General features: G+C 37.5%; 4 protein-coding genes across 5 annotated transcripts; 2 read left to right on the top strand and 2 right to left on the bottom strand.

Moving 5' to 3' along the window:
- Positions 1-26: 26 nt before the first annotated feature.
- On the bottom strand, positions 27-2048 carry LOC135592538 (transcription repressor OFP8-like). The gene has a single exon (XM_065082054.1). It carries the CDS (start codon positions 1068-1070, stop codon positions 87-89), a length of 984 nt encoding a protein of 327 aa, XP_064938126.1. The 5' UTR covers positions 1071-2048; the 3' UTR covers positions 27-86.
- A 2126-nt stretch (positions 2049-4174) lies between these two features.
- LOC135592540 (mitochondrial import receptor subunit TOM7-1-like) lies at positions 4175-5932 on the bottom strand. Its single transcript, XM_065082057.1, has 2 exons — positions 5832-5932; positions 4175-4680 (listed from the first exon to the last, which is right to left on the bottom strand). Exons 1-2 carry the CDS (start codon positions 5915-5917, stop codon positions 4395-4397), a joined length of 372 nt encoding a protein of 123 aa, XP_064938129.1. The 5' UTR covers positions 5918-5932; the 3' UTR covers positions 4175-4394.
- An 87-nt stretch (positions 5933-6019) lies between these two features.
- On the top strand, positions 6020-10333 carry LOC135581992 (ras-related protein Rab7-like). Of its 2 annotated transcripts, XM_065082055.1 has the most exons (7): positions 6020-6274; positions 6375-6401; positions 6526-6625; positions 9051-9197; positions 9280-9360; positions 9487-9632; positions 10049-10333. In XM_065082055.1, the coding sequence occupies exons 1-7, from the start codon at positions 6222-6224 to the stop codon at positions 10116-10118; spliced, it is 624 nt and encodes a 207-aa protein (XP_064938127.1). In that variant the 5' UTR covers positions 6020-6221; the 3' UTR covers positions 10119-10333. The 2 variants fall into 2 exon arrangements, with proteins under 2 accessions (XP_064938127.1, XP_064938128.1); XM_065082056.1 differs by lacking the exon at positions 6526-6625 and having other exon boundaries at positions 6058-6274; positions 6375-6441.
- A 522-nt stretch (positions 10334-10855) lies between these two features.
- On the top strand, positions 10856-11957 carry LOC103997022 (pathogen-related protein). Its single transcript, XM_009418144.3, has 3 exons — positions 10856-11067; positions 11140-11571; positions 11642-11957. The coding sequence occupies exons 1-3, from the start codon at positions 10939-10941 to the stop codon at positions 11798-11800; spliced, it is 720 nt and encodes a 239-aa protein (XP_009416419.1). The 5' UTR covers positions 10856-10938; the 3' UTR covers positions 11801-11957.
- Positions 11958-17955: the final 5998 nt, after the last annotated feature.

The following is a 17955-nucleotide window of genomic DNA, read 5'->3' on the forward strand; positions in this document are numbered from 1 at the left end:
CAGAAACGTTGATACATACATCACGATCATTCTAAGTGTATCACTCCATTTCACAGCGGGGGAAGAACAAAGGAAGTCGAAATGTATTATTCACCCAGGATAGCTTCCCATGTGTCGAGGAAGGCCTCGAGGATTACGGGGTGGTGGAGATGAGAGTTCAGGGAAAGGTAGGAGTGGAGGAGCCTTTCCATGTCGCTTGCGCTGCTCATTTGCCGCTCCACGATCATCTCCACCATGGAGCTTCGGAAATCCATGTACGGATCACTGGACTTCTTCACCACAGGGAATCCGACCTCCATTTCTGCCTCTGCCTTGTGTTTCTTCTCTGCCGAGGAAAGGGAGGCCAATGGCCAAAGCTTACCGGTTGCGGTCCCTCTCAAAGGTTGGTTGCTCTTCATGCTCTTGCTCCCGCTCTTCTTCTTGTTCTTCTTCCTCCTCCCGTTGTTGTTGCAGTAGAACTCGGAGGAGTCGGAAGAAAAGCTCTTCGACGAGAACAGAGTTCCCGACTCTTCCTCTTCCTCGCCGCTGCTGAAGAGACCGAGTTCGTCGTTGCGATCCAAGGAAGAAGAGCTGCTAAATCCATAACCGTTGCTTGACAACAGCTTCCTCGTTGCCTTTCTTCGGCTGCTTCCTCTCCTCCCACAAGCTTTCTTCTTCTTGTCTTCGTCGTGAGAGCGGTAGTAGCGATTCCTCATCGGAGAATCCGGAGGAGCGGGAGGGCACTTGCTACGCTCGCCAATCTCGGTGACTCTCCTCTCCTTTTTAATCTCGTGACCGGAGCGGCGGGCACCACGGTGAACAGAGCCTTGCACGACGGGAGCAACGCAGTGCTGGTGGCCGCCATCGTTTGAAGGGAACGACAAAGGGTTGCGAAGCTTACGTTGACCGTCGCCGGAGCGGCAGATGGAGGACTCTTCTGGCACTAATTGTTGTCGGAGAGTGCTGCTAGAAAGGTTAATCACATCGGTAGCAGTCGCGGTGGAGCTGCAAGAGGAGCCAAGAAGCATTCGAGCGAACCGATGCTTCAACCCGCTTCTACAAGGACTACTACTTGTGCAAGTCTTATCCATGCGGCCTTGCCTTGAGCTCAACGCTTCATGTCATTGCCCTCTTATTCCCATCTCCTCGGGATGGAGCAAGCCGCTATCTGTAGCGGAATCTTAAGCACATGAACTGTTCCGCTCGTGACTCTGTTCTCTATCAACCACCACTTATATTTTCCAGGTACAGACCTCCAGCGGCAGTAGCAGTAGCAGTAATGTATTGTCCATGCACTGACGATTACTCTCATGTTCCTGACAACCACGCTGCATGATAGGTAAATCCATCTCCCCAGTTTTCTCTCAACCGTTCATCCATCTTTAGGGTGCTGCTCTGTCGCATCAAAGATGTGTCCATTTGCCTTTGTCTTGCACGTTGGCTTGTATCTGTTGATGGTGCACAAACACAAGCAGTGGTCAGACTGACTCTATTGACCCTACCGGTATCTTGCTTTAGGCCATATCTCACGGTCATCGAATGCCTTTCTTATCGTTCGATGATCAACTTAAGGGTGAGAAGGGCTGAGGAAAGAGTAAGGAAGCTCCCTCGGTTGTTTTCTTGTAACTTGGCTCTTTGTGTCACAAGCATATATATATATTTTTTTTTTGTTGACCACCGCGAAGGCTCATGTGAACACCAGCTTGAGGACAAACTGGGGAGGCTGTCGAACTCTCGTGCGTGGTGAAGTACAATCGGACCGCTTGCACCAGTACGAAGCTGACAAAACAGAGGTGACAAACTACGCAGGTCACACCGCCTAGTTTTAATCCGGTGGAGAAGGAAGGCAAATATTCATGGTTGCTCGGGGCGAGTATAATTGCTTGTGTCGCGACGCGGCTCGCCCGCGCATCTGATCCGTATGGCCAATTGGTAACTTCGTATCACGCTGGACACAGCCTCGCAAGTGGAACGTCAACAACTCGTGTACACATTGTGAGCGGTGTAGTAACATGTCGTGTGATGCACAGGTAAAACCGTGAAGGATTTATTATTGCTCCCATTTATACTGTAGTACATGACCATTACCGCAATGCAGTCACCTCTGTCAGCGCCGACGAATGCAACCAGTGACATCACCGTCTTCGCCCTCCTTCCCTCCCTTACACGGTATGTTCCATGAAGTGGTTCCAAACACAAACTATTAATTATTTTATTATGTTTGAACCAATATATTTCAATCCCCCTTAAAAATCCTATCTTAAATTAGAATGTTCACATCTTCTCCACTCAGGCATTTATCGTCCACTCTAACTTTGAGAGGATCCATATACTCTCTATCTTACCTCTGTCTTCTTACCTACTCAAACATCTTAGATTGACTATAATTCTAATTATCACGATCTGACATGATAAAATAATAAACTCATTCACTTTGTTGAACTTAGCTACTGACTCAAATTATTCGGATCAAAATTAATTAGAGTATACTAATCAAATTCTTATTAGTCAATCTAAGTCCCGATACACTCATAAGATTAAAATTCTCAACTCTTCTTCGAGTTGCAACAAACACAAACATCCTTTGTTCAAAGATTAAAAACTAGTAAACAACTAAATAACATTACTAATTTAATTAAAAAAAAGATAACCTGATTTGTGCACGGGAAAAGATACCATTGGATAAAAACAACTTCAAGAAAATAAGAGATCTTAGAAAACACTAGACTATGATTAGAAACTAAGAGATCTCAGAAGACATTAGACTATGATTGGTATGTAAGATTAGCTCGAACGTCCAACCCTCTGAACTGAGAAAATACATTTCGCCAATACCATCACTCAGGAGGTCAATTTATTATACTGAACAAAAAGAATCTAACAACACTTCATTTACACATGCACATGCATTTATATATGAGTAGTTAATTGGCGGCAAAAGAGGCATGACTGCCAGAAAATGTCAAAAACTTAAGAATCAAGATATTCCAAAATGCTAGTACGGTCGACACAAAATCTAAACACCTTCTACTAGCATTACAACTCTAAATTAAGATTGAATCATGTATTATAGCATTTAATCTCATGACCTGGCCTCATCGGAATAACTGTCATTAAATTGTTGAGTCTGAAATGCTTAAGGTTGAATTTAACAAGTAAATGATAGTACTCCCATTAGACTGTGATGATCAATCCAAGTCCCCCACTTTTTATGTGAGGCTAAGCCAGGTTAATGCAATCTCCCACACATGAGGACTTGAGGTCATTGCCAAAAGCTAAATTTAACCTTATCGGGTGTTTATGATTGTCTTTTGAGCAAACTAGGTGTTGAAGGCAATAAATCTCCAGACAATTGATTTGCACCATACTAAAATAATCCACAGAGACAGTTATATTCAACAGAACTTACAAAATATCTGCAAAAACAAATTCTCTTATGTATCATTGATGTATCGAAACCATCTTATCACATTACACTGTGTGATGACAAGAGTTGTACCTTCTGATATCGAGGACGAGGAGATAATTTTTGGAAAAGAAATGATCTCAATATTGGTAAGCATAAAAAAGTAACCATATCATGTCTATTTTCAAGTCACTAGTAACTGATACTAGTTCTCATATTTCACCATAAGCATGATCAAAGTTCAATCATAATATAAAAATTTTCAAAAAGTCTTCCTTTGCTAGAATGTTCGACACAATGCAATATTTTGTGGCCAAAGCTATCTACAAGATGTATATAGAAAAGAATCGAATTCAATAAGCAACCTTTTTTTTTCCAGCTTAGTCAAAGCTGACAGTAAAAAAGATACGATGATCATTCAAATAAAAAAAAAAGCAACACATAAAATGCGTCAACACGGTTTAGGGTTAAGGAAAACATCAGTTAAAAGCAATGAATGATTTGAATGGCGTGAAGGTTGATAGACTCTTTTGTTTATGGCCACAACAAACAGTTGAATTCAATGAAAGGAATAGCCACCTGATAGAATCATCTAAATTTACAGAGTACCTTTTAATTGCTACCTTTGGACAGAGCAATCCTGAAACCTAGTTTTCAACCATGTAAGTTTTGTTTGCTAAAAAGGACAGAAATTGGATTAAAGGTCATCCAGATTGACACATCAATATGATACCGAAAGCAAACCTATCATCAATTGCATCAATTCTCATGATGAGCAAGCACGATCGATTATACTACCAAAACAAATTAATTACGTCTGCGAAGACATTGTAAGCATAAAATCGTCGATTCAAGAAAGTTTACGAGTCGACGAATTATATGTTCTAATCAAGGGCACTCGAAAGAAACAATATCCCTAATTGTGTAGGCCAAGGAACCCAAATCCCTAATGGGAAGAACCAAAAACCACAATCAGGAAGTGTCAACTTGCCGATGTTGGAAGGGGACATCAGACGGGGCTGAGGAGCTGGTAGAGTTGGGGTTTGGGCTCGGAGTTCATGCCGATGATGACGATAAAGGGGATGAATCCGTAGTGGGTGATCACCTTGGCCTTCTTCATCGCCCAGGTGCTCCACTCCTTGACGCACTTGGCCGACCGCTCCTCCGACGCCTTGGAGCCCTTCCCGGCCTTTTCTTTCCCCTTGAGAGAAACATTGGAAGCCATGAATATCCTTGTCGCCCCTTTTCCTCGACCGAATTCCCAAGCCGCCGTCTCCCACCGAGGCCCAATATACCTTTCACGCAGAAATAATTATAATACCGATATAATTTATTATTTTTAAGAGTATTAATATCAAATAAATTTAAATATAGCATGTAAACGAAGAAAGTAAGTTAAAAGGGCCGAAACTTTCGTACTATTTTATTTCCAAAACCCTGCTTACTATATTTTTATAATATTTTTTTGTGTATTTTTTAAATAACCTAAGTTTTAATTTTTTTATTTATAAAATGACACCCATCGTTATGTCGAAACGCTAAATTGTGTAGTGGATTATGTTTCTAAGGCTTATAGAGTGTAGCGAAGGGTTACATTGACGAAGTATGATGATCTAGTAGGGGTGTTCAAACCAGCTTAGAAAATCAAATAAAAATATAATTGAATCCAAACTAAATTAGTTTATTATTGGTTCAATTTTGAATAGTATAAATAATTTTAGTTTTAGGTATCCTTCTTTGGTTTGGTTAATTGATTCGAATAATCGATTTTAATTTAAAAATTATCAATCCAATGAAAATTTCTATCATAAATCCTTAATTGATTTAAATTAATTAATCTAATAAGCTCAAATGCCTAATTTGGATTAAGGTTTTGGTTTTGGTTCAATTAAATTGAATCAATTCATTTAAAATATTTTTTAAAAAAAATTACTTAAAATTTATGGTAAAAAAATAATCATAAACTCTATTCTCTTCCTTTATAATAATGAAGAACGTCATAAAATTTATTTTAAAAATATATATTACGAAGAACTTTTTTCTCAAACTTTTTAAGTCCACAATATCGGATTACTAACGTGAGTATCAAATGATCACATCAAATAATCTTTTTTAAACATTGATTTTTATATAAATGATACATCGATAGCATAATATTTTAATTTTAGAATCATCATTCACAATAAAGATGCTTCTTATAATTCTATATACACGGTCCGGATCACATTCATGAAAGGAAGAAAGATTATTTTTTGATTTTCTATTAAAGTATTATTAAAAAAATAAAAAGAGAGACTTCTTCTAGAAAAAAATTAAATTTTCAAAATGAAGAGTTTTCTGAAAATTCGTCCATATTATATATATAATTAATATCAACATTAGAAAAATAATATACGCAAAAGGATAGTAAAATACAACACGATAACATAACGGCGGATCCACAAACCAGTCTGGGCGAATACTCCCGCAGGCCGTACTGCCCATCCCGTCTGGCTCGGCATCAAACCTCACCGCCTCTTCTGTCCCCTTCATCTCGGAGAAGGGATCTGTTTCGGCTATATTGTCCAAAGAGAGAACAGCTACATATCCACGCGTCAAAATACGATTCGACAACTTTGGAGACCCTACCTTGGTAGACCTCTAGAAGTCGACGAGTATAAATAACTGGTCTCCGCCGTTTCTCCAAGTCTTTCCCCTTTCTTTGATCGATCCGCGTGGATCATTGTAGGGTTCCATCTCGTGGTTGTATACAGAACCCTAGATCGATACGCTTCGTAAGCCGGATTGATTCTTCTTGAGGCGAATCCGAAGTCTTCAGCTCCCGGGTCTAGGATCGATGGCCTCCCGCCGGAGAAAGCTTCTCAAAGTTATCATCCTCGGTGACAGCGGGTGTTGTTTCTTCTCTCTATTCCGTCCTTGATAAATAAATTATCACATAGTTACTATCTTTTGATGGTGATTCTGGTTTCCTTTGTTTTGCTTGTGACAGGGTTGGGAAGACGTCTCTAATGAATCAGTATCCACTGGCCATTGAAGTCATTGGTAGTTTGATTCTGGTGATGTGCCTCTTGTTTGTTTGCGTGGTATCTGTCTATGTTTCTTGGATTTGTTTGGGTTTGACCTTTAACTACGCTCGTTAGATATGTGAATCGAAAGTTTAGCATCCAGTACAAAGCTACAATCGGCGCCGATTTTTTGACCAAAGAGGTCCAGATTGATGACAGACTGTTCACGTTACAGGTAAGTCTTGGTCTTGCAACCGTGTTGCAATCAACCACTATGTTTTCTAGCGGGTAACAAGAGTAAGATCGGAAATACTCTTAACTCACTTTATCCAAGCAAGGGCGATGTTAGTTCTTAAAAATATTGCTTATTATTTTTTATAATTTACTGATTTCATCTTGCTTGGATCTTCATATTGTCTTCTCAGATAGAAAATCTGGAAAAGTACTTTTTCAGGCACCAAACTAGATTGAGCGCCACAGGGTGTCCGAGAAACAGAACCCTTTTATCCCATTTTATATCAATTTTGCTGTATTCTATGCGGAAAGTGCAGAATAGTATTACAGATTAAGTACACAAATATAATTCGTAGACAAGCCATAGAATGCTTGTGGCCATAGTAGGTTGTATCTTTTACGTTCTTACAGTCTTTATCATGGATATCTCATTCATTCATATGTTAAGAATACTGTTGACTGCCTCCTGAAAGACTGATCATGTTGGCTGCTATCCAATTTATCATATAATCTGAATATCTCATACATTACACGGTATGCTAATCTTGGGCTAAAATATTTGGTCCATTGGCACCTGGGGGCATCATTGAAGAGAAAGGTGTTGTCTTTTCAGGTGTCGTCCAAGAGAAAAAAATTTGGGATTCAGGTCTGCTGTGTCACTATCTTGGAGCAAGTATAGAACCAGACTAAGTTCTTGGCCACTTGGCTGGTTCAAGCGGACTGGTTCAGCTGGTTTTATCCAATCTGATTTCATGGATGATCTAATTGTAAAATTGGACCTTATAGGGGTCCAATTCCCAGTTTTTTGTCCAGTCTGGTTCTGATAATACTAATACTAAAACCTGGACACTGATGAAGTTGCTGATCTTCTTTCTTAGAGAATCTTTCCTATTTATATATCAGTCTTTGAGACGTCTCAAATTTTTTACATACAAATAATCTCTTTGGGTATGACTTGTTATCGGTTCAAGATCATTGAAAACTTCTCTGTTACACACAGCTGTCTGATGCAAATTTATAGGCCAAATGTGTGTTTGCTGATGAAGTAAAGCTGTCATTTTATGGTATGACACTTAAGAATTTAGATGGCAGCTGCATCTTGATTATTTTGAGGGTTTGTTAAGATAAATTAATTTTAAGATTTGAAACGTGATTGATATTGGAATTTTGATGCTGAATTTAAGGAATACAAGCTTGCAAATATTCTTGTGGAGTTCACAACTATACATATTTTTCTTTTTGCTAATGAATCGAGGAACTGAATATCTTGCTGGTTAAATCATTTCTTGGCACCAACTATTATGTTACCGGTATGTGAGAATGATGTCTATGTTGTGCCTAATATCTGATGGCCTAACAACATGATTTTGTTGAGAAGGTGCTGTTGGAATGAAGTCTATGATAGTGATGAGAAATCACAAGTTGATTTTCTAACCCTCGCTATTTTTTAGGTTCAGTGACAAGTTTTTCTTTTGCCTAAACTATAAATAGTAAAAAATACACAATGTGTGTTGGATTAAATATAATGTATAACTTTCATAGTAAAGTTTTTAGATGAAAGTAAAACATGAATTAATAAATCTAACTAATGATACATTTTAAAATATTTTTAAATGAAAGTAAAATATAAATTAGTATAAATAAATAATAATACATTCTTAATTAAATTAGTGCAACCTCAAGTAAAATATTTGCTAGTAATAATAATTTAGCTTTTCAAAAGCATATTAATGACATGAGCATTAATAATTAATGCTCTAGAATTAAATTATGAGATCATACTTCAAAGTTAACAAAATACTATTGTATAAGCCATAAAAGTACCCATAATTAGTGGTTTAAAGTTTACTTTAGAACAAGTACACATGTTTTCTTGTTTGAAATTCAGCACCTCTAGGAAGCCATAAGATCTTCAGTCCTCAAGTGACATCTCATGGACTTTTCCAAGTATCTCTTCCTCAATTGAGAGTTCATTAGTCATTTGAATCATTGCCTGCAGAGAATGTTCAAATTTCAAGCTTGATATGTACTCTCTGGGATTCAAATGAGGCTGCAATAATTATAAACTGATACTGAATCAAGCAAACTGTCGTTAATATCTCCAAACATCAGTATCCTTTCATAAGATTCATTTAATGATGTGATTGCTTGAAAATCTCAGTTGAAAGAACTTCTGTATTTATCTGTATGAAATGCCCATACAGGACATGACTTCTGAGTTATGGTGTTTTAGTTTTATATAAGCTTCCACCAATATATTGATTTTTTATTTAAGCTTCCACCAACACATTGACTTTCACATCATGCAATTCTTATCATAGACTTGTACAAGATTACCTCCTTGGTTTTCTATGCTAAGGATCCTCCATGCTGTATTTAGAAGGTCAAAATTTTAGACCATTCAATCTCATTCTTTGTCCCTTCAGATATGGGATACAGCTGGGCAGGAAAGGTTCCAAAGTCTTGGTGTCGCATTCTATCGTGGTGCAGATTGCTGTGTTCTTGTGTACGATGTTAATGTCATGAAATCATTTGATAACCTCAACAATTGGCGGGAGGAGTTTCTGATTCAGGTAGACAGTCTCTCATCCTGTGCCATCAATTTATATGACAAAGCTTGTGTCTGAATATTTTAATTTCTTTGTAATTGTTCAGGCAAGCCCCTCAGATCCGGAAAATTTCCCATTCATAGTCTTAGGGAACAAGACAGATATTGATGGTGGAAATAGTCGAGTGGTAAAATATATTCTCTTTTATAATTTTTGCATTTTACATACTGATGAAGATATTAGCGCTATTTATTTGCTTCTTCATGCAAGTGGTTTATAGTGTTTGATCTCAACTTGACTGTTGATGTTTCAGGTCTCTGAGAAGAAGGCAAAGCACTGGTGCGCTTCGAAGGGTAATATCCCCTATTTTGAGACATCTGCCAAGGAGGGCATCAACGTGGAATCTGCTTTTGAGTGTATAGCCAAGATTGCTCTCAAGAATGAACCCGAGGACGACATGTAAGTTCTTTTTCATATTATTATTATTCTTTGTTCTAAGCTGAAACTTGAATTTGATTTTCGAAGCACATTTAAATTGTATTCCTAACAACACAGGCATTCTGAATCTTCAAGTTAATGTTGGGCTAGTCCTTGTCTTTATCGGCAATACTGAAGAGAACTGAGTTTTATTTTTTTTCCTTCTTTTTCAGTGATTCTTTCTACTTAGTTGTTTTCTGGTGTATGATTATGCACTCTTTCTTACGTTCTCTTAAATTGCCATTTATCGGTGTTGAAGCTACCTGCCACAACTTTGAGTTGCCATTTCTTAATCGAGGACACTTTTGATGCTATATTTAACCTCTTTTGTTACTTTTGATTCATTCTTTATTTGCTATTTTAATGTTGTAAAGAAGTTAATTTTATTGGTGTTGAAGTTACCTACCGGACACTATCGACGTGGCTAGTGGCGGTCGGCAGCAACGATCATCAGGATGTGAATGCTAGATAAAGAAAGACCACCGTAGTTACTTCTATGTGTTCTCAAGTAAAATAAATTCTAGATAGGTTTACGCGCATGCACTTTGTCTTCTGTATGAAGTCCGGGACAAATAATTCATACTAACCATTAATCAAGTTTCCTCTTTTATAGTGCTACATTGTTTCTTTGGATCAATAAAGTTGTACTGTCCTTCAATCAAAGCTTCCTTGTTTTGATGCTACATCGTGCCTTTTTATCAGTGAAGTGGTACATTTTCTCATTTTGTGCATTTCAATCCTGTCTTAATTGTAATTCTTTGTACTGAAAGTTGAAGAGGATCAACGATTGGTGCTGAAAGGGAGGATAATGGAAGGAATGTCTTAATTGTAATTCTTTGAACTTTCCGATTTGACTGAAAACTCGACCCATACAATTTAACTCGATGGATTTCAAGTTGACTCACTTTAATTTATCCTAATCCCGCTGATCTGATTGTGTGTTTTATTCAGTTTCTATTTGACGAAATAGATAACTAACAACTGAAAAATAAATAGAAATTTATATAAAATAATCTTAATGATCGAAACTACTGGATTGACTTTTTCCAATTTTCTCCCACCAGTTATTTCGTCCCGTCACTTGGCCCACCTACGAGTCAAACACCTAACTCGACTTGGGTCGACAACCTCCTGCCGAACCAAGCCATGTAAGGCTCCAACAATAGGCGATCTCTTTGCTGCGCCTATATATTTAGATACATAGAGCTCTCTCTCCGTCTCTGGCTTTCTGCCTCCCATCTCCATCTCCATCTCCGCTACACCTGAACGCCGTGTGCTACACGTGTAGATGGCCGTCGAGGGCGACAAATACAGATCTTACCTGGTCGGAGAGGGAGAGAAGGACACCCACTGGAGACACGGCGCCCCTCCCACCTACGATCTCGTTAACAAGCTCTTCGAAGAAGGAAGAACCACGGCACGTTAATCTCTCGCCTCCTCTGCTATCGTCTTCTTAACGACGAGCTTAACGATTCTTGTTCGGCGACAGGAGTGGCCCAAAGGGTCTCTGGAGGAGACGGTGCAGAACGCCATAAAGACATGGGAGATGGAGCTGTCGCACAAGACGCGGCTGGGGGACTTCAAGTCCATCAGCCCCGCCAAGTTCAAGTTCTTCGTCAACGGGAGGAAGGGGCTGACGGGGGAGGAGACGCTGGCGCTGGGGAGCTACAACGCCTTGCTCCAGACCTCCCTGCCGCCGGAGTTCCAGTACTACAAGGCCGACGCCGAGACCTTCGAGTCGTCACACGATGTGTTCCAGATGGCGTTCCCTCGTGGGTTCGCATGGGAGGTGCTCCGCGTGTACTCGGGGCCTCCGGCCATCGCGTTCAAGTACAGGCACTGGGGCTACATGGAGGGCCCTTACAAAGGTCATGCTCCCACCGGGGAGCTCGTTGAGTTCACCGGTGTGGCTGTTCTCAAGGTAACCATGCATCACAGTCTACACACGCTCTCTGTGTCTCTGTAGTTTTATGGTGTCCGTTCCCATGCAGGTGGACGAACAGTTGAGGGCGGAAGAGGTGGAGATCTATTACGACCCCGGCGAGCTGTTCGCAGGCCTTCTCAAGGGAGAGGTGATCTCCGGTGTTGATTCTGTGGACACCACAGCTTCGAAGCTTCAACCATGTCCTTTTCTCAAGGGCGATCCGTAAAGGAACACCTCGTTGTCTCGACGATGTGCGTAATGGTTATCTGTACTGTGTACTGCTCGAGTATTAAATAAGACTGTTCACGTTAAAATAAATGGTGAGTCAATCCATATGTAAACAAACATATTATCGTCAAATGCTTTCTAATTCTTTGCGATTATCTCTGAGAAATGTAAAGCATATATCGGTGCCAATCTGTTTCTCACGAATGCGTGCAGAAACGGAAGGTGTGAACCGATCGACACCATTTCGGCATCGACCACTGACTGCTTCGCCGGTCATGCGTAGCGTTTTCGGAGGTGGGCGTGCCGTCATCGGTCGATCTTTCTGCCTTCTTTCGTCATCGCTGGCGTGTGGCCTCCGAATCGTTGGCCCACTTCGATTTGGCTGTCGTCGGCTTCATGGCAGGGGGAGGAGGAGGAGCTGCGACGTCTCCGTCGTACTTGCCGTGCGTTCCGTTTCTTGGAAATTGAGAGCCGCTTGAGATAACGTTGCGGCCATTCGGTACACAAACTCGTATGAGCAGATATTTGGGCGGATATGTGGATCATGACATCATGGAAGAAAGGGGTCTCATTCAATCCATATCTATTAGGATTGAAGTCAATTCCTCAATGCCAACTAAAAGATTTACCAAAAGTGAAAAAGAAGAAAACTAGCAGTGCGTGTCTATACAAGTTTTCATTAAGACGTGTAAAGAAGTCACGACGAAAAATTTGTCCAAATATATAAATTACTTAATAAAAGAAAAATGATGAATAGTCTTACCCAATAGGATCTCAACACGTGGAGTCCGATCTACTAAAAAATAAATTTTTTATTAGTATGTCAAATATTTTGAATCTTCCCCGATCTCTTATTATTTGACTTGGACAAAGACTAGACTAACTTGCGTGTCGAAAGGATTCTCATTAGATATATCTTATCATGAGTCTAGACAATTTTAACGTAGATCAGACCTTATTAGAATCCTCACCAAATTCAAGAAAAGAAAACTTGCTCATTCTTATATAAGTCCTCGAATGAGTTTTGATTAGATGCCTCGATTCGAATGTGAATCAATTTCAAACATGATAAGATTTGGGGAAAGAAAAAGAACAAATCATACTACAACAAAAAAATAACCTTTTGTTACGGACTGAAGTTATCACTAAAAGATTATCACTAAAAGATTTAGTGATGGTGTGAGCTGTTGCAACTTCTATCCTTAATTTTGTAGCTAATATATTCAAATTCTGTCATTAAAAATAAATAAATTGATAAAGTAATATTTGTGAAAAATATTTGGTGATGGATAACTCTGTTAATGTTTCGATGAAAAAATTCAATGACAACTTAGATTTGTCACTAAAAATAGAAAAGGATGATGAATCTATCGTTAATACTTAAATGTATCACTAAATGAAAAGGGTGACGAACCTATCACTAATATTTAAATCTATCACTAAACGAAAAGGGTGATGAATCTATCGCCAATACTTGAATATGTCACTGAATGAAAAGGTTGGTGAATTTATCAATAATAATTTTCTCGACGATCTCTCGATTTTACATCTATGCCAAAATGTTTAATAACACAAAATTCCACATCAATATTAAAAATAATACAATCACAAAGTCCATATCATTTTGTCTAAGAGTAATACTAAAATTCATACAATTACAATGTCCACATCATATTTAAGATTAAAAAGCTACACACTTTTTTCATTTTTCAGCAATCACTCCTATATTCTACATGATATCATAATTATACAATTCAATAAAGATAAATTATCATAAAACAATAAATAGATGTACAAAGAATCAACACTTCAATGTCTTCTCCAATATGATTATCAAACATATGATAATTTTAATTATTTAAAAGGATAAGTGATCAGAAAAGCTTCAAATTCAAAAGTAAAATAAATCAAGACTAGACTATGATCACTAAATGCCAATCAAGGCTATTTGAATCTATCATTTAATTTAAACTTTTGCGCCATGCCAACCACCATAACTTCCCAACAATCCTATTGAATGCTATCACATACGTAGTATGGAGGCTACGATAAGTACTTCACAACAAGAATTTGGACATCAAGTGGGCGGGCGACATGCCTTTTCCACGGTTCAATCTCAATATGTGACATCATTGGCTAATCACTTCGAGTCAAGAAAATAACGAAATGAATGTCATGAAAATAAAATTGTCGAATGTCGTCGATTAATTGGCGAGCAACAGAAGCAGAACTACTTATTGATGATTACCACACAAAATGCCTAAAACAATATCTAAATCATGGACGAAGTCAATGGGATTAGACAGAGGAAGTTTTGAAGAACTAAAATGGCATTTCAAATGCAAATGCTGAACCAAAAAGTGAAGAGAATTGACTGAAAGTTCCATATGGCATCACAAATTCCTGCCAAAAAAAAAAAGGAAAAAAATAGAGAACATATGTGCCAAAGGATTCAAATGGATCGTTACAAATTGAGAGAATCCTGAAATAGTTAAACCGATAAGTATTCATAGGTCAATAAATTATATATATATATGTAAGATAAGTACACTCATTAGATTCTTATAAATCAATCTTAATCTTATTCATTTTCGATGTGAAACTAATCGAGGTTTTACGATATCAAATGCTCGTGAGATGATAAAAGGTGAAGAAGTTTAAATGTTAGCAATGAAAGTAAAAAAAACGTACTAAATAAATATCAAGGTGATGATGAGCAAATTAGATAGTTCAATCGTAGAGTCATAAACGTGTTTAGTGTTTAGGAGCTGACCTACATAATATTAATATTTGGAGATGATTCCAATATTAATTATTGCATGAAGAAAATGAAGCTCATGCAAACAAAAGTAGAGAGAAGCGGGTAAAAGAAGTGCCACTATAGAATAAACTCAGAAATAAAAACTAAACAGTTTTAAGTTGCTTTGAACTGAAAACAACCATATAAATGTTGATGGCAAAATATCAGGACTGCATATGACCTTCAGATGAAGATGAAGATGAAGTCATGTGAGAACAAGTTCATCTATCATTCACATTCTTAGTTTATCCTAAATCTACATAGAAATTACTCCAGTTGGCTAATAAAAATGTATTTGAACACACACACACACACACAGCTTATCATATTCCAGATTACGGAGTTGTTTATAGTTAGTAAACCTGCTGTTTTCATGTTGCTTATTAAATGACCAGACCTACAACCAAATGACATTATAGTAACTGCACCTCAAGATAGCTTATATGGAGATACATATGTAAGCATAAAATCTGTGATATAATATATGTAATATGAAAAAAATATATGTTCGAATTAAAATTAAATAATATTAGATCGATTTTTATAATGTATACCTTTTGATATCATCTAAAAGGGATCTCTATACGAACTGAGTATCATCTTTAGATTCAAAACCGTTATCAATTTGTAAGGAGAATTAGATTCTCGTTCTCCTTAGATTGTTGGTTTAAGGAGATTGAGTGAGAAACTATAATCTCTTAAACTTATCCTCTTTGAGATGCGTTGTTTAACCTTTAGAAGTGAAAGCAAAAAGTCTATGATAGGTTATTATAAGAGTTCCTCCCATCTCCTAAAGAATCATAATATCTATCATCAAAATCTAATTAATTCTATTATATATCTTATTTAGTTATAAAAGATCACATAATCTAACAATAGAATTCTTCATCGTGGCGTGGCTTAAATAAGAGAAGATACTGTGACACATTTTTCGACATAAAATGATAAGTGAATGAAAAGAACAGCCGAAGATAATTTCAAGTATATATATATATATAATTTTTGGATGTTTGAGAATCTAATTAAGACTACCATGTAGAGGGTAGAGAAGAAGCTTCTCAATAACTTACCGAAATCCCTATTCATGGCTTGTAAAAATCAACAGCACCATGGAATAAAAACTCGAGAACAAAGAAACTTAACATGCTATGAATTTATAGGAGAAGAGAGAATCTATCGCACTATAATTTATAGTGTAAAGGCAAAGAGTAACATGGCATGCCTACTAATGTGGTTGGTGATGGCCTCTTTTTCATCCCTTTTATCATCTTTTATTGACCTTCACCAATCAGCAACGAACCATCATTCCACAGCTTCTCTCTCTCTCTCTCTCTCTCTCTCTCTCTCTCTCTCTCTCTCTCACAAGAAACGGAAATCAAGAAGACAGCTCCACGCACATGTACAAACTCAGCGCACTCGTGTCGATTCCGACCGGGGAACGTACCTCGTGATTAGGGCAGTACTCGACGTGCTTGTTCCGATCGTGGGAGAGAGTATCGCGGTCATGGGCGAGGAGGGTGAGGGTGAGCTCGTTAGATGTGTCTTTGCTGTTGGAGCTGGGATGGTGATTCGGTTCCATTCGAGGTTAAAGTTTCGAGTTAGTCTTATTTTAGGTCACTATTTATATAGTGTCGAATTTATAAAATTAGGTTGGAGACATTCTCGACAAATGTCTATACAAAAATTAAGTCAATTCTTAAGTTCGTTCCGATCAGATCGATCAACTAATGTTGAAGTGAAATAGTCAATGTATAGAATGCGTATCTTGAGATCCCTTTTATAATAAGTAGTTCGAGAACTATTACATCTTAGATTATTAGGTGTGAGAAGAGATCGTGAGATATTTTTAGCAAGAGTATGGTATGATGTTTGTCACTCCAGAAACCATATCATTTGATCGTACTTATCACGAGGTTGGATGATCGAGCATTTACGTGTTCTCGAATTCAATCGTCACTTGTTGGCCAAACATGATTGACAAGTGGCTAGGATGGTTTACTTGTCAGTCACATTTGAACTTACGTGTTTGTTATGTCATCATTTTCCCATCATTAGAGTTGCATCGATTGGATTAGATCAAACGTAACAACTGACATGATCGTCAGAGGGGAATTTATCGAGAATGCCCTTGACTCAGGAGCCCCTCGACCTAGTTTTACAAGTTTAATGTTTTACGAACAATGATTTGGAGTGAGATTGATTTTGAACGAATCTCGATTGGATTCGAATTATCATCCCAAGTCGAACAATCAGACTCTGCACTACGTATCTTGAGTTATATAATTTTCGTATGTTATTTTTGATATTAAATGATATCAGTAAAAAAGTGATTAAATAACTTTTATTTTAAATTTTGATTATATGAATTGGAAGCTGATTTGGAGTTCCTTTCCATATTTGTTAGTCTCAGTTCTAATTTAAATCTTTATCCGACTCTAAAACTAAGTTGGGAGTGTACCCAACCAATAACCAATCAATGTTAATCAAATGCTTAAGTTAGGTTAGGATTGGACTGTTCGGATGAGAAACACGTCTCTCTTTTACAGCAGGCAATTATCGAGAGCGGTTATGCACTGCTCTCAAGCTTAACTGTAGTATGAGAAATAACTATGGTCGATTTAACTTAGCTATGATAGCGAGGTGTCGTAATGATAAGATGGTGACCAGATCATTATTCCTACGTCAATAATAAACCTATATTAATCATTATAAGGAACAGTAATGATGAGTATCTTAATTTTTTTTGGATGAACTTTAAAATCTATAATAAAATATTATATGTATATACATACAAACTCCCATTAAATAAATGTATGGTATGATGCACACACGACATATTATGGCATTAGCAAAAACAAAAATCATTCGATTACAACTTCGCTAAGATTTACCTTTTTATTGAAATAAATGGTGATAGGGACACACAAACTTTCTCGACAGAAGATAAAATGTATTATAATGTTAATCAAATGTGCATTAACAAGACAGAAGATAAAAGGTATTATAATGTCATATCATTATTCATTATTTGTGCATTGTGGGGTCTCCCAAATCTCGACACTCGCCACATTTATATGACTCTGATTTCACCCCATCATATCATATCCAATAAGTAACATTAATTCTAGAATGATAAAGTTGGAAGAAGAGTTCTTTTAAGTTTGATGATGGACCATCGTCTCTTCGATTCCAAGTGACTATGATGATGTGTGTAATGAGATATTATGTTTCTTAGACGTGCAATCGGTATCCAAAATTAATCGAGATCTAATTTTAAATTTATTTTAGATTGAGATATCGGAACGGTGCTAAGAACATATAAAATCTATGTCTAAGACGTGATCAATAATAAC

This window comes from Musa acuminata, chromosome BXJ1-9, assembly GCF_036884655.1.
Source record: "Musa acuminata AAA Group cultivar baxijiao chromosome BXJ1-9, Cavendish_Baxijiao_AAA, whole genome shotgun sequence".
NCBI classification, from domain to species: Eukaryota; Viridiplantae; Streptophyta; class Magnoliopsida; order Zingiberales; family Musaceae; genus Musa; species Musa acuminata.